The sequence below is a fragment of the Tursiops truncatus genome, chromosome 1 (assembly GCF_011762595.2).
Source record: "Tursiops truncatus isolate mTurTru1 chromosome 1, mTurTru1.mat.Y, whole genome shotgun sequence".
NCBI classification, from domain to species: domain Eukaryota; kingdom Metazoa; phylum Chordata; class Mammalia; order Artiodactyla; family Delphinidae; genus Tursiops; species Tursiops truncatus.
Window position 1 is genome coordinate 35,171,688 of NC_047034.1, and position 14,831 is coordinate 35,186,518.

Consider the following 14,831-nt stretch of genomic DNA (forward strand, 5'->3'; position numbering starts at 1 on the left):
TTGCTGTTTTCTCTGGTTGCTTAATCAACATTCTTTACTTCTGTCCCATCATCAAACCCTGTCTGAGCCCAAGACTGAGGTGAATACATGGGATGGAGTCAGGAACTTCATCCCTGAGATCCTTTCCTACAGTTTTCGAGCAGCTGTCCCACACTGTCCTGGCCCCAGTGCCCTCTCAGTAAACCCTCGTCATCCAGGAGTCCCTTTCCTCTCTTTGAAACCCAGAGTCACTCTCTGCTTTCAAATGTCAGAGTGATTTCCAGGCAAAGCAGCATGAGTGACAGGGAGAAGGCTCCAGACCTCGCTAGGAGACCACAGGTGCTTCCCCTTGATCCTGCTAAAATAAGGGTCCAGGGTTTCCGTGGTGGATCTTCCTGCAGGGACAACTGTTTCCCAACTGCTGTGTCACACCCGACACCCCTACTACCTCAACCTGGCAGCTGCATGGCAAAGAGTAATCCCTCCGTTCTTGATTTAGTCCCAGCCTTCCATTCTACCACATCCAGAGGAGAGGGGTGCAACTTGAGTGGGGAAAGCCTGGGTGGGGCTGAGGCTGGAGGAGGTGCTGCCGAGGCTGAGAGCTCTTCAACCACAGAGTCACAGTTTGTAAAGTCAGAAGCTGGAGCCCCGGGCTCTGGGAGCGTCCCCTCCCTGCCCCCAGCTGTGTGTTCTGCAGGGGCTCCCCCAGTGGGCACCAGGCCCCCCCTACCACCTTCTCTTCATTCTTTCAGTAAATGAATGTGCCAGGCAGTGTGCTGGGCGATTCACAAGTGATTAAGACATTTGTCCTTGCTCTCAAATTCAGTGGAAAGTTAAACTCTCGTGAAGAACTGACATACGATGGGATACGTATGACGATAGACGCAGACTAGATGCCCTATGGAGTCTCCTCCTGTCCAACCCCCCCAAAAGAAGAAGGGTAGGGGTGGACGTCAGCAAAGGGTTTTTGTGGTGACTGCCCTGTCCATCACTAGCCATGACCATTTCCCCCACTGACCACCCACTATCTACGATGCCTCCTGCCTCAGTGACCGTGGGTGAATGGTGCCCAGGCTCTTCGAAACTGAGAATGTGCGAGACTGAGGCCCAAACTGGAGAGAGCAAATACCCAAGTCCCTTTGGTCAGTAGCAGAGCCAAGGTTTGGAGCCAGACTCTCCACTGCTGCTATCAAAAAGCCATGCCCCGTTCAACACCTGGCCTCCATGCAGTGTTTACACCGCGCTCCCAGCAACCCTCCTTCCCCAGTCCCCAACCAACTCCCCAAAGGTGCCAGAATGGGGGGGTTATTTTTACCCACAGGGTTGGGAAAGGGGCAAAGGCTGAGGCTGGGGCAGTTCAGTGGCGCCAGCTGAGGCTCAAATACAATGAAAAAGCCCCACCCTTCCAGCTCTGCCTGAAGGGAACCCAGCAGGAGATAAATAGCGCTGTGTGCCCTGCCTGCAGGGCTGGCCTGCATGTGTCTGCCTGGATGAGAGCCGGTCACATGAGCCGAAGGTGCTTAAAAAGAGCTCCGGTAATCTCCCGGCTCAAGTGTCTCCTCTGGCATGGGGAGCTACACGGGCAAGGGTGCCAGCTCTTCTTCATGGGGCCTGGGTGGGCAGGGACGAGCAGGGGGAAGGGGCAATTCGGGCCAGGGAGAGAGCCGGCCAGTGGGCCTTGACTCCAGGCAAAACCAGTCCGCAGGTCCGGGCACTGGGACAGGGTGATAAGTCTGGTGAGGGCTGTGTGGATGGAGAAGTCGAAGGGAGAAACGCTTGGCAAAAGTTCCCTGATCAGGTCTTAATATGGCCAAAGCCATTGTTGCCAGCACACCCCTTGCCCCCTGGTATGTGTGTGCACACCGCCCCACCCACTGTATAACTTTTCTCTCCCATAGCTTTGTCCCCCTGCATGCATTCCTGCCCCACCTCCAACCCCCGCACCTCCCCCAGCTCAGAATGTCAGCATCCCTCTCGCTTCAGCAGTGCACCTGACCCTGCTCCCTTCTCCCGCCCACCGGCTCCTGTGACACAGGCCGGTGGCTGCTTCCCTCCAGGCCTCAGTTTCCCTCCAGGCTGCATGTTTCAGACCTGGTCCTCAGGGCTCTCCAGGCAAACTAGGGCAGCACACAGAGAGGCTCCCGAGAGGAGAGTTTTTACTCTGGAACTGATCTTTTACTGAAGTCCCTGAACTAGGTGAAATGATTCAGCAAAGCTCAGGACCTTCTTGTTCAGATATGAGTTCCCTGAGATGTTGGGGAGCCTTGAGCCAAGACACTCATTTGCTCAGATCCTCCTGGTGAGAAAACACCTTGTGTAGAATGGCTGGAAGCGTGTAACCCCATTGCAGTGGGGTGGCTAGATAGCAGCCTGGGGATAACAAGGAGGCAAAACTTGTTCTCTGCAGGACCGCACGGTGCTGCGGAATGGGGAGGCCAAGGGAACAGGTTGACCTCGAGGAACCTGAATAGGGTGATGGCCCGGGGGTGGGCTCACTCAACAGCTCTGGAGATTCTTACTGACTAGGTGGTTGATTGTTCAAGGGGGAAATCGGGACCTCACCCCCCCCCCAAAAAAAACACTCCCAGTTAGCAAATCTAACTGGTCCAGAAAAACACTGACCATATAGGGAGGCAACAGGATCATTTGTGATTTCAAGAACTATCCTGGAACTCCAAACTCCGTAGAATTTCCTCCTAAGGTTGGGGCCAGATGCCCGCATTCTCTGGCTGGAAAATTTATGAAATCAGTGGGGGATTGGGACATAGGCAGAAACATCTAAGTTCTTGTAATTAATACATTTGCTTCTGAGCCAACTTCAGGCACCAGTGTAGAGCAGGATCTGAAGAAGCCAGAAAGGCACCAAGCTACACATGAGGATGAAAAAGTTTCCTATGGATACTGGGTCCAGTCCCCACTCAAACACGGAGGAATTGGGGAGAGTCTGATGAAGAGGCCCCTTACAAAATGTGGACAAGCACACAGGCATAGCCTCATGGCCAAGAGAACCTTAGAGAACATGGCTGTGGGTGAGGCTGCAGGAGAGGCCCCTCTACAGGAGGCCCTTTGTAGAGGAAGGTGGCTCTGCCAACCTCTGGCCAGCAAGGAGGAACCAAGGGGACACATATGCTGCCATCTCCTCTCACTCCTGTGCCTCCATTGACCAAACCTAACCAAAGCCAAAGGATGGGAGAGTCTGACTGGTACAGTCCCAAAAGGCCAACTCCCTGGGGCACAGAGCACAGTGGAGAAGGCTGGGGAGTGGATCCAGAGGGGCAGAGTAGGTACAACAGTCTCCATGATCCTAAGCAAGCAATTTCATCAGCATCAATGAACATTTTTGGAGCATGGAACATGCACCAGCACTGTGCCACCTACCTGGGGTAAAACTTCAAGAACCTGGGACTCCTGGGGAGGCAGGAGCAGGAGTGTCCAGGGAAGCCTTCTTGGAGGAAGTAGGAATGTGAGATGGGGCTCGGAGGAGAGGTGAGACAAGGGCTGGGAGTTCTTTCCTTCTGGTAGCAGAATGCCACTTTGCAACTGGATGCGTCCCAAGGTCAAGTTTCAGATCTTCTATCCCTGAGATTTTACATCCTAGCCATGGCCAAAGACACCGGGGCTGTCTTAGTCCACACGTTACTTCTCATCTCCCCTGGGAAGGATCCATTTGCCGAACTGTTTATTTTCCCCCTGGAGTTTCTGAGGACAGGTTTCTCCACCTCCAAGAGTGATGTCCTAATTCATCAGTAAAAATTCACTTGGACTTCCCAGGTGGCTCAGTGGTTAAGAATCCACCTGCCAATGCAGGGGACATGGGTTCGATCCCTGGCCCAGGAAGATCCCACATGCTGCAGAGCAACTAAGCCCGTGCGCCATAACCACTGAGCCCGCTGTGCTGCAAATACTGAAGCCCGTGCACCTAGAGCCTGTGCTCCGCAGCAAGAGAAGCCACTGTGATGAGAAGCCCACACACTGCAACAAAGAGTAGCCCCCACTCGCCACAACTAGAGAAAGCTCGCGCCCAGCAATGAAGACCCAATGCAGCCAAAAATAAATAAATAAAAATAAAATAAAATAATATTAGATGATCAGGAAAACTAAAGGGAAAAAAACATATTGTTAAAAAAAAAAATTCACTGAACTCCATGCTGGGAGTACGGGTGAATAAAACACTGCTTGCCCTCAGGAGGTCACATTTTACACAGAACAGAGACATGTAAAAAAATTATTAGAATGTGTTTGACAGGAGGTGTCATGGAGGTATGATCCAAGTTCTAGGGAAGCACAGCAGAGAAAGTGACTAATTCCTGGAGGTGTTAAAAAAAGACTTCAGAGAGGTAATATTTGCACTGCAAGTCCATTAATGGGTAGAATTTGCTAGGCTGAGAAGGGAATTCCTGGCGGAGGACTTGAAGTGTGTTGAGACAGCAAGAGGTGAAAAGGGATGGTGAAAAACTCAGGATGGCTAGTGTATAAGATGGCAGGAATTGAATCTGGTGATAAAGGTTTGGGCTGGTTTAAAGGGTCATTAGGAGTACAGTTAAGGATTTTGTCAGTTAGGCAGACAAATAAGGAACCAAAGGATGTTTTAATGTAGAGAAGTAATATGATGAGTTTTCTTTTTGGAAAGAAAGTAATTTTCTGGAAGGAAACAGTATTTGTTCAAATGCAGGTAGTGGAATGTGAACTAGGGGTCAGGTACCCCTGCTCTCACCCCACATCCTACCCCCGGCACCCTCCCCGACTCCTGCCGTTTTTCTCCAGAGACCAATCTATATTTGGTCTGCTGTTGCTGCTCTGACTTTGCAACAAATAAGCCAAATAAATCAGCTTGTTTCTTCTGGGACAACGTGGGATGAGAATAACCAAGAAGATATTTCCCCTTCTTTCAGATTTTATCCCATCCCCTAATTTGATGACCCAGGGAATGGGATGGAACCTTAACTGGAACAGCCAGCCTATGGGACTTAGGACCTGACAATCCTAGAATAACCAGCCAACCCCAGAGCTTTTCAGCCTCCCTGCGGTTCCTTCCAAACTTTGTGGCTATTCCTCCAGGTCTTAGCTGAAAAACACCAAAAATAGGCCAGCTCTTTTCAATTTAATTAGCCATTCCTCTGAGGACACCAGATGGAATGAAGCAGAGACAGATGCATTGGGGGCAAGGAGGGGTGGGAGTCGATGTTAAATGGGGTTGTCTCATGAGCCCAAACTCACCTCCACAAAGGGTGCCTCTTAAAGCAAGGAGCCCAAGAGGCAGATGAAGGGGCTCCAGCCCTCGGGCTCACAGGCAGGGGTCTGTTGATCTCAGGCCTGGTCTGCGAGGCAGCCAGAGGATGGAATCAGGTACCTGGGTCTCCTGGGCAGGAGAAGGAAGGCGCCTCCCTCCACAGGGGCTAATGCACAGTTGGCCTGCCCCGAGGGGGTTCATCTGCCCTCACCTGGCTCCTGTCTCGGTGGCTGTAGGCAGCCCACACTGAGAGCCTTGTGACAGTCAGGCGCGGTACTGGAGTTTATTTCTGGAGCTCTTTAAGAGCGGGGGAAACAGCCAGCTGTCTGGGACCAGATGATCCCTGCAGTGCCTTCCTTATCTAAGAGTGAGGTTTGATAAGTAAATGCAGGCAGCTCTGGGGCAAGGGAGAGCTAAAATGACCCTTAGAGCCTTAGGGGGTCTCACCCTTAGCATGTACCTTCTCAGCACTGCAGAGACCACAGATGTGGAGCAACTGCCCCCTCTGGTGGTGAATACGGGGATAAAGTTACACTGCCCCCTCTGGTGGTGAGTGAAGGGATAAAGCCACTTCACCCTCTACCTTGGTACGCAGCAGGTTCTTCTAAGCTCAAAAAAAAAAAAAAAAAAAGGATAACTGGAGAGTCCCTCTAGCTCCCTCTCTATTTCCTGATTGCAGTTATGGCCCCTAGCCAGGATCTTCTTTCAATTTTACAGATTGACATATTTAGTGGAAAAAACACTGGAGCTATGCTGTGAATAGCAGCCTGGTTCCAATGAGAACATAGTCACTTTTCCTTTTTGCTCCACGGAGGAAAAGAACTACCTGTTTGTAACTTTAGTCAAGCCTAGCACTTTCCATATTTGTAACGTGGAGATGATGGAGACACTGCCTGCCCACCCTCCAGAGGGGCCACTGCCTCTCCTAGTGTTGCAGGTAGAAAGTGGGGAGTCATTGTATGTATGGGGAAGGGGGGCACTTCCTGATCCTGGGACCCAGTTAGTCCCATTGCTAGGGTGGTCTTCCCTGTTGGAAGCTGGCTGTCACTCCAGCCTGGACCAAGACACCCCACATGGCTCAGACCCTCGTGGCTGCCAGGCTCCTTGCATCCTGGTCAGGAAGTCACTTTTTCCAGCTGCCCAGGGCTGCCTGCCAGGGAAGGTCAGAGTGACCTGGTGATTGTGGTGCTCAGGCTGGAAAGACAAAGTCCTGGGTCTATTTTGTTGTTACTGTTGTCACTTAGTCTGTATGATTTACAATTATTTTTAGGAACCTTACTGGACATTTTAAAAATGTGCACTGTGACTCTATCTATCAGACACTGGATGCTACTGGTGGGAAACAAGCCAGAAGAATAAATTCTATGCTTCAACTATGGTTGTGACTCTTTCCATGTGTAAATTAATTGAGGTTTTGCTACTGTTTCTTCCCTTCCTTCCTCCCTCCCTCCCTCCCTTCCTTCCTTTTTGTACTGATAGCTCAAAACTAAAATGAATTGAGTGCATGAATGCTCTGAATGGTTAATTCTTTGGATAGGTGTATATTTAGGAGCAATGTTGCACAGTGTGTTTCAAGATTATTTTCAAGACCTTATTTTGCTAAGTGCACTTTAAATTTTTTTATTGTGATAAGATGTATATATCATGAAATTTACAATGTTAATTTTTTTTTTTTTTTTTTTTTTTTTTTGCGGTATGCGGGCCTCTCACTGCTGTGGCCTCTCCCGTTGCGGAGCACAGGCTCCGGATGCGCAGGCTCAGCGGCCATGGCTCACGGGCCCAGCCACTCCGCAGCATGCGGGATCTTCCCGGACCGGGGCACGAACCCGCGTCCCCTGCATCGGCAGGCGGACTCTCAACCACTGCGCCACCAGGGAAGCCCTAACCATTTTTAAAGTGTACAATTCTGTGGCATTAAAGGACATTTATAATGTTGTGCAACTACCGCCACTATCCATCGCCACAACTTTTTCATGATCCCCAAAAGAAACTCTATACCGGGCCTCTTTTTAACACTGGACCCTGGAAGAGACTGCTAGAGTCCAGTTTGACCACTGAACTTCTTGGTGACTCTCCCTTCTACTGTTCTTCCTAGCCTGGGCAGAAAAGTAGTGTCCACCATGTTCTGGCCCCTTCCCCAGTGGCAATTCGTCAGATACAGACAACAGCAGAGAAAGAAGCTATGGCTGCCTTGGTTTCCTACAGTTGCAGAATTCTGTAGCCAGAAGAGACCCCTAGAGGTCTTTTGAACACCCCTCCCCAAAGCAGAACCACAGCTAACCTACAGCCTAGCTCTGTGTCTGACATATAATGGGCTCAAATAAAGATTTGTTTAATGAATGAATGAGCCTGTACAGATAGATCACTATCCCTGGAAAGGAGACTTCATGGCTGTTCATGGTCATAGGGAGATGACAAAGCATGTGCTTTAGGGTCAGAAAGATCTGGGTTCAAGTGCTGGCTCTGTCCCTTACAAAATATGCAGCTAGGTTTTTCTTTGTTAGGTCACAAATGGGAACAATTCTTACCTTATGGTGTGAGGCCTGAATGAGGCAATGTATATGACGTATTTTACCTTAGAGTAGGTAGAAGTTCAATTACGCTAATTCTCTTTCCCTTCCACCTACGAGAGGATCTCACAGATGCATTTCCAGAAACGACTTTCTCCTTTTTGATTCCATTTCTTATTGGCTCCTTTTTTGTCAGGTCCTCTGACAAAGAAGAAAGAGCATCTTCCCCATCTTCCCCATTGTCTGAGCTCTGACCTCAGCCTTTTAAAGTTGGAATTTTAATAATGAGAAACCATGAAAGGGGAATGTTGCTTTCCCCTTATCTGACATTGAGCCTCCCGATTTCTATTTTATTGGATATGGTGGTTGTGATTTATTTGTTCATGTTACGCGTTTTTTCTCTCCTACCACCCACTCCCCATACACAATTACCCACACAGGCCACTCCTCTCATCCTTTAAACTAAACTTTCACATCTTTTACTATTTCCAAATCCAAAACCTTGGTTCCACTCCCCTGGGACAGAGGACATAGGGCTTATTATGGGCCCCAGGTTTTAATAGTAACAAGATCCTATCAATCATTCATTGGAGGCAATGCAGTTATATGGCTTCTGCAGTGAGTTTGCTGGGGAAGGGAAGAGGCGAAAAGGGGCAGGTGTCAGGGAGAGGCAGGCCTGAGGGCCAAGGATACTTAAATGTGTTACACGATCAGGAGAAAGAGTCAGTTGAGTGGGAGTGGGGCAAATACTGTCAGTTACCTACTCAAAACCCATACCCCTTTTTCTTCCCTTGGGGAGCGCTCCTCCCTCCAGGCAGGGGAGGAGTTGGAGAAATTCCACATCCTCTGTCCAGTGATTGGTTGAGGATGAGCATGTGACCCACTTCTGGCCAATGAGATATAAGGGGGAATCTGTGGAGGTTCTCTGGAAATATGTTTTCCCATGATAAATAAGACAGTCACCGGAGGAAAAAAAAAAGCATTTAAAATTTATTTGTATTCTCTTTTTCACTCCTGCCTCTTTCCTTGCTCAGTTGAACCATGTCCTCTGAGGATGAGAAACTTGGAGCTGCTGCAGCCTCCTTGGAAGAGTGAAGGGATGAGCTAGCTGGAGGGTGACATCCAGTCCGCTGAGGATGGCAATACAGGAGGATGGTAGACCATGGATCCTTGATGGTACTTGACGAATTTGTTGAGCTGCTGAGAAACCTGAGATCACCTCTGTTAGGTCTTATTAAGAAACTCTTACCTGCTTTATGGGTTAAACCACTGCTGGTTACCTTTCCAGCTGAGTTCATCCTTACTGATATGGGGAGGTTGTTATATTCTGGACCCAAGGTAATTTAGGTTGGTCTTAAAATGGGATCAGGGTACCAGTAAAACTTTTAAAGATGTCAAAGTAAAGCATCTCTGATTGGGACTTCCTCCCTAAAGTATCAGTCAAGACCATCACTCTTTAAAACAATCCTGAGTTGCTGATTACTTTGTGATGGGTGGTGAAGATTATGGAAGTCAGATCTCTCTGCCTTTCTGCTTGAAGCCAGACTAAACAAGCCCCTACAGCTACAGTTCTAAGCAAGAAATGTCAGTTAGCCCTCTCCATGCCTTCTAGTCCTTATCGGTCGTTCTTGATCCACTGGGAGGCAGATTTTCCTAACCCTTCCAATTGGCCACACTTTGATCGTAATAGGAGACAGGACTTTGGACGCCATGCTTTCCTCTGGAGTTGAGACAGAAGAACAGTGCTCTCTTGATTGAGAGTTCAGTAGGCTGGGTTCCAGTCCAGAAAATGGGCCTGAAGGAAGAGGAGAGATGTGCAAAGGAGGCATTGCAGAAGTAGCCAGGAGGTACAGGCTGCTTTTCTCAGGGCTACTGAGGAATGTATAGGTGACTGGGAGTAGAGTACCCACCCTGGAGAAATGTACAACCTAGGGGAGAGAAAGTTCTCAAAAGTAACTAATAAAAGCTTAAGCGTTTCTGTTTCATTTCTTTCTGCTCTGATCTTTATGATTTCTTTTCTTCCACTGACATTGGATTTTCTTTGTTCTTCTTTCTCTAGTTATTTTAAGTGTAGGGTTAGATTGTTTATTTGAGATTTTTCTTGTTTCTTGAGGTGAGATTGTATTGCTATAAACTTCCCTCTTACAACTGCTTTTGCTGCGTCCCATAGGTTTTGGGTCATCATGTTTTCATAGCAAAGATTAATAAAACTAAAAGCTGGTTCTTTGCGAAGATAAACAAAATTGATAAACCCTTAGCCAGACTCATCAAGAAAAAAAGGGAGAGGACGCAAATCAATAAAATTAGAAATGAAAAAGGAGAAATCACAACTGACACTGCAGAAATACAAAGGATCATAAGAGACTACTACAAACAACTATATGCCAATAAACTGGACAACCATGAAGAAATGGACAAATTCTTGGAAAGGTACAACTTTCCAAGACTGAACCAGGAAGAATTAGAAAATATAAACAGACCCATCACAAGTAATGGAATTGAAACCATAATTTAAAATCTTCCAACAAACAAAAGTCCAGGACCAGATGGCTTCACAGGAGAATTCTATCAAACATTTAGAGAAGAGCTAACTCCAATCCTTCTCAAACTCTTCCAAAAAATTGCAGAGGGAGAAACACCCCCAATTTCATTCTACGAAGCCACCATCACCCTGATACCAAAACCAGAAAAAGATAACACACACAAAAAGATTGTAGACCAATATCACTGATGAACATAGATGGAAAAATCCTGCACAGAATACTAACAAACAGAATCCAAAAGCACATTAAAAGGATCATACACCATGATCAAGTGGGATTTATCCCAGGGATGCAAGGATTCTTCAATATATGCAAATCAATCAATGTGATACACCACATTAGCAAATTAAGAAATAAAAACCATATGATCATCTCAATAGATGCAGAAAAAGCTTTTGACAAAATTCAACACCGATTCATGGTAAAAACTCTCCAGAAAATGGGCATAGAGAGAAGCTACCTCAACATAATAAAGGCCATATATGACAAAACCACAGCAAGCATCATACTCAGTGGTGAAAAACTGAAATCATTTCCACTAAGATCAGGAAGAAGACAGGGATGTCCACTCTCACCACTTTTATTCAACATAGTTTTAGAAGTCCGAGCCACAGCAATCAGAGAAGAAAAAGAAATACAAATTGGAAAAGAAAAGTAAAACTGTCACTGTTTGCCGATGACATGATATTATACATAGAAAATCCTAAAGATGCCACCAGAAAACTACTAGAACTAATCAATGAATTTGGTAAGGTTGCAGGATACAAAATTAATGCACAAAAAACTCTGGCATTCCTATACACCAACAAAGAAAAATCAGAAAAAGAAATTAAGGAAACACTCCCATTTACCATTGCAACAAAAAGAATAAAATACCTAGGAATGAACCTGCCTAAGGAGGTGAAAGACTTGTACTCAGAAAACTATAAAACACTGATGAAAGAAATTAAAGATGACCTAAACAGATGGAGAAATATACCACGTTCTCAGATTGGAAGAATCAATATTGTGAAAATGACTATACTACCCAAAGCAATATACAGATTCAATGCAATCCCTATCAAACTACCAGTGGCATTCTTCACAGAATTAGAACAAAAAATTTTACAATTCATATGGAAACACAAAAGACCCTGAATAGCCAAAGCAATCTTGAGAAAGAAAAACGGAGTTGGAGGAATCAGTCTCCTCAACTTCAAACTATACCACAAAGCTACAGTAGTCAAGACAGTATAGTACTGGTACAAAAACAGAAATATAGATCAATGGTACAAGATAGAATGCCCAGAGATAAACCCACGTACATATGGGCACCTAATTTATGACAAAGGAGGCAAGAACATACAATGGAGAAAAGACAGCCTCTTCAATAAGTGGTGCTGGAAAAACTGGACAGCTACATGTAAAAGAATGAAATTAGAACACTCCCTAACACCGTACACAAAAATAAACTCCAAATGGATTAAAGACTTAAATGTAAGACCAGACACTATAAAACTCTTAGAGGAAAACGTAGGAAAAACACTCTTTGACATAAACCATAGAGAGATCTTTTTCCACCCACCTCCTAGAGTAAAACAAAAACAAATGGGACTTAATTAAAATTAAAAGCTTTTGTACAGCAAAGGAAACCATAAATAAGACAAAAAGACAACCCTCAGAATGGGAGAAAATATTTGCAAATGAAACATCAGACAAAGCATTAATCTCCAAAATATACAGAGAGCTCATGGAGCTCAATATCAAAAAAACAAACAATGCAGTTAAAAAATGGGCGGAGGACCTAAATAGACATTTCACCAAGGAAGACATACAGGTGGCCAAGAGGCACATGAAAAGATGCTCAACATCACTAATTATTAGAGAAATGCAAATCAAAACTACTATGAGGTATCACCTCACACTGGTCAGAATGGCCATTATCAAAAAATCTACAAACAATAAATGCTGGAGAGGGTGTGGTGAAAAGGGAACCCTCCTGCACTGTTGGTGGGAATGTAAATTGATACAGCCACTATGGAGAACAGTATGGAGGTTCCTTAAAAAACTAAAAATAGAACTACCATACGACCCCACAATCCCACTACTGGGCATATACCCTGAGAAAACCATAATTCAAAAAGAGACATGTACCACAATGTTCAATGCAGCACTATTTACAATAGCCAGGACATGGAAGCAACCTAAGTGTCCATTGACAGATGAATGGATAAAGAAGCTGTGGCACATATATACAATGGAATATTACTCAGCTATAAAAAGAAAAAGTTATTTGTAGAGGGGTGGATGGACCTAGAGTCTGTCATACAGAGTGAAGTAAGTCAGAAAAAGAGAAGCAAATACCATATGCTAACACATATATATGGAATCTAAAAAAGAAGAAAAAAAAATGGTACTGATGAACCTAGCTGCAGGGCAGGAATAAAGAGATAGACATTGAAAATGGACTTGAGGACATGGGGTGAGAGGGCGAAGTGAGAGTAGCATCAACATATATACACTACCAAATGTAAAATAGTTGGGTGGTGGGAAGCAGCAGCATAGCACAGGGAGATCAGCTCAGCGCTTTGCGATGACCTAGAGGGGTGGGATAGGGAGGGTGGGAGGGAGGCTCAAGAGGGAGGGGATATGGGGACATGTGTATGCATATGGCTGATTCACTTTGTTGTGCAACATCAACTAACACAGTACTGTGAAGCAATTATACTCCAATAAATATCTATTAAAAACAAAATTAAAAAAAGCCTAAGCATAACAAGCAGAGAGAAAGATGGATTGGAAACAATGGGGACTGAAAGCAAGGAATCTAGTTAGCCAGTTACTGGAATATTCTAGGTGAAAGAAAACTAGGGCAGTGGCAGGGGAGATGGAAAGGAGAGGAGGATACAGGAGGCCTTGCTGAGACAGAAGCAGCAAGAACTGCCAACCAGTTGAATGTGGCATGTGAGGAAAGGGAAGAATAAAAGGACGGATCTCCTAATACAGCATTGGGAGAGACCTCAAAAATCAGCTAGATCAAGTCTGAAAACCAAACTTGGAATAGCTTCCTCAACAAAGCCGTACACACATGCCCAGTGTATGTGGGATACAATGTGTTTTTCTCTCTCCCTTTCCGTTTTCAGGAGTACGGCACACACCAGGGTCGGATAACAGAAGACTCCACAACTGTTCCGTGCAGGGATTCAGGGGTATTGCTGCAGGGCCAGCTTTATGGGTGTGTGACCCATGTGGTCCCACAGGGACCTGTGCCTAGGGGGCCCCATGTTTGGCTTAATGCTCTTCTGTTGCTCCCTTGGAATTCTTCCTAATTTCTGAACAAGGAGCCCTGCATTTTCATTTTGCACTGGGTCCTGCAGACTATGTGGCTGGTCCTGGGCCTGTGGCAGCTGCTGCTGGGAAGAGAGGCAGAGGTGAGGGTTCGATAACCCAGTCCGTCTACAGGCTCTGAAATGCGAGGGCAGCCAGGGTTGAGATGAGCGTGGATGAGAAGGGTGCGGATCATAAGAGTCGCAGCCTATCTCGCAGGCTTGCTGTGAATGTTAAATGAGCAGATGTATGTAGAGGGCTCGGAACAGCGTCTGCACGTAGTGATTGCTATGTGCATGTCTAGTGTTAGTATAATTCCCTCCCTGCATGGATTCCTCCCTTGACAGCCCCAGGTTGATTATTCACAGGGTCACAGTTAACTTCTCATCTTTACGTTGTGAGCCTGGCATTCACCATCCAGCCCTAGGCTTATGACTGTCTTTTGGGGAAAAAAAATCCAACAATAATAAATATCACAATAAATAAACGTGTGATCTCACATCCTCTCATCCTTAGTGTAGCTAAATAGTGCTTCAGGCTTCGTCTGTCCGTGTGAGATGTGTGTCTGTGTGTGTCTTTGTGTCTGAGAGGAAGCTTTTTTTTTTAAAAAATCTTAACTCAATTAATTAGGGGTTCTCTCTGGTGGTTTAATTTTTTTCTTTACCTGTGTTTTTTGTTCATATAGAAAAGACCCTTGAACCACCTGCTTCCTCCCTCCCTCCACTTGTCCTCAAATCCCCAAGGGGAGGGCAGGATCTAAAGGAAGGACTATGTCACTATTGTCATCATGATAATGGCCCCCTCCCCCACTTCCCTCCACTCCCATCTGAGTCCCCAGAGCCTGTAAAGTGCTCAACCTTTGTCCTTAAAGTACAGCTCCTTTTACTGGCTGTAAAAAATTAAAATACTGGCCCGACACCTCTATTCTGTGAACAGTTGTCCTGATCAAAGTCTGGAAGCTCTTCCCCCTGCCCTCTCCTAATCTTAGATGGTCCCAACCCATTCCCAGGAAGACGGAGCTCTCTCTTAACTATCCTGGGTTTCAAGTCTATGGAGGACTGCATATTTTTTCCTTAGCAGAAATAGTTGTGGTTTTTCCTAACAGCTTTGCAAGTTCCCCATAGAGCTGGAAATTCCCTTCCTAGTTACAGCGTATAATGGATGCACAAGAAGCCTGGTCTGGTCCTATCTCTCCTGCTGTGTGACTCTAGGAAGTCAGCTTAAAGTCTCTGGGCCTCAGATTACAGGGATTTCCTAGATTAG

General features: G+C 46.1%; 1 protein-coding gene across 2 annotated transcripts in view; it reads left to right on the forward strand.

Moving 5' to 3' along the window:
• Positions 1–14,421, forward strand: part of DYRK3 (dual specificity tyrosine phosphorylation regulated kinase 3) — a 32,635-nt gene extending 18,214 nt beyond the window's left edge. Inside the window, exons 6-7 of one of the 2 annotated variants that reach the window (XM_073802556.1) lie at positions 8,754–8,874; positions 13,385–14,421. In XM_073802556.1, the coding sequence (XP_073658657.1) occupies positions 8,754–8,757 (4 nt within the window). In that variant the 3' untranslated portion in view covers positions 8,758–8,874; positions 13,385–14,421. The other variant, XM_073802554.1, reaches the window with a different exon arrangement.
• The last annotated feature ends 410 nt before the right edge of the window (positions 14,422–14,831 follow it).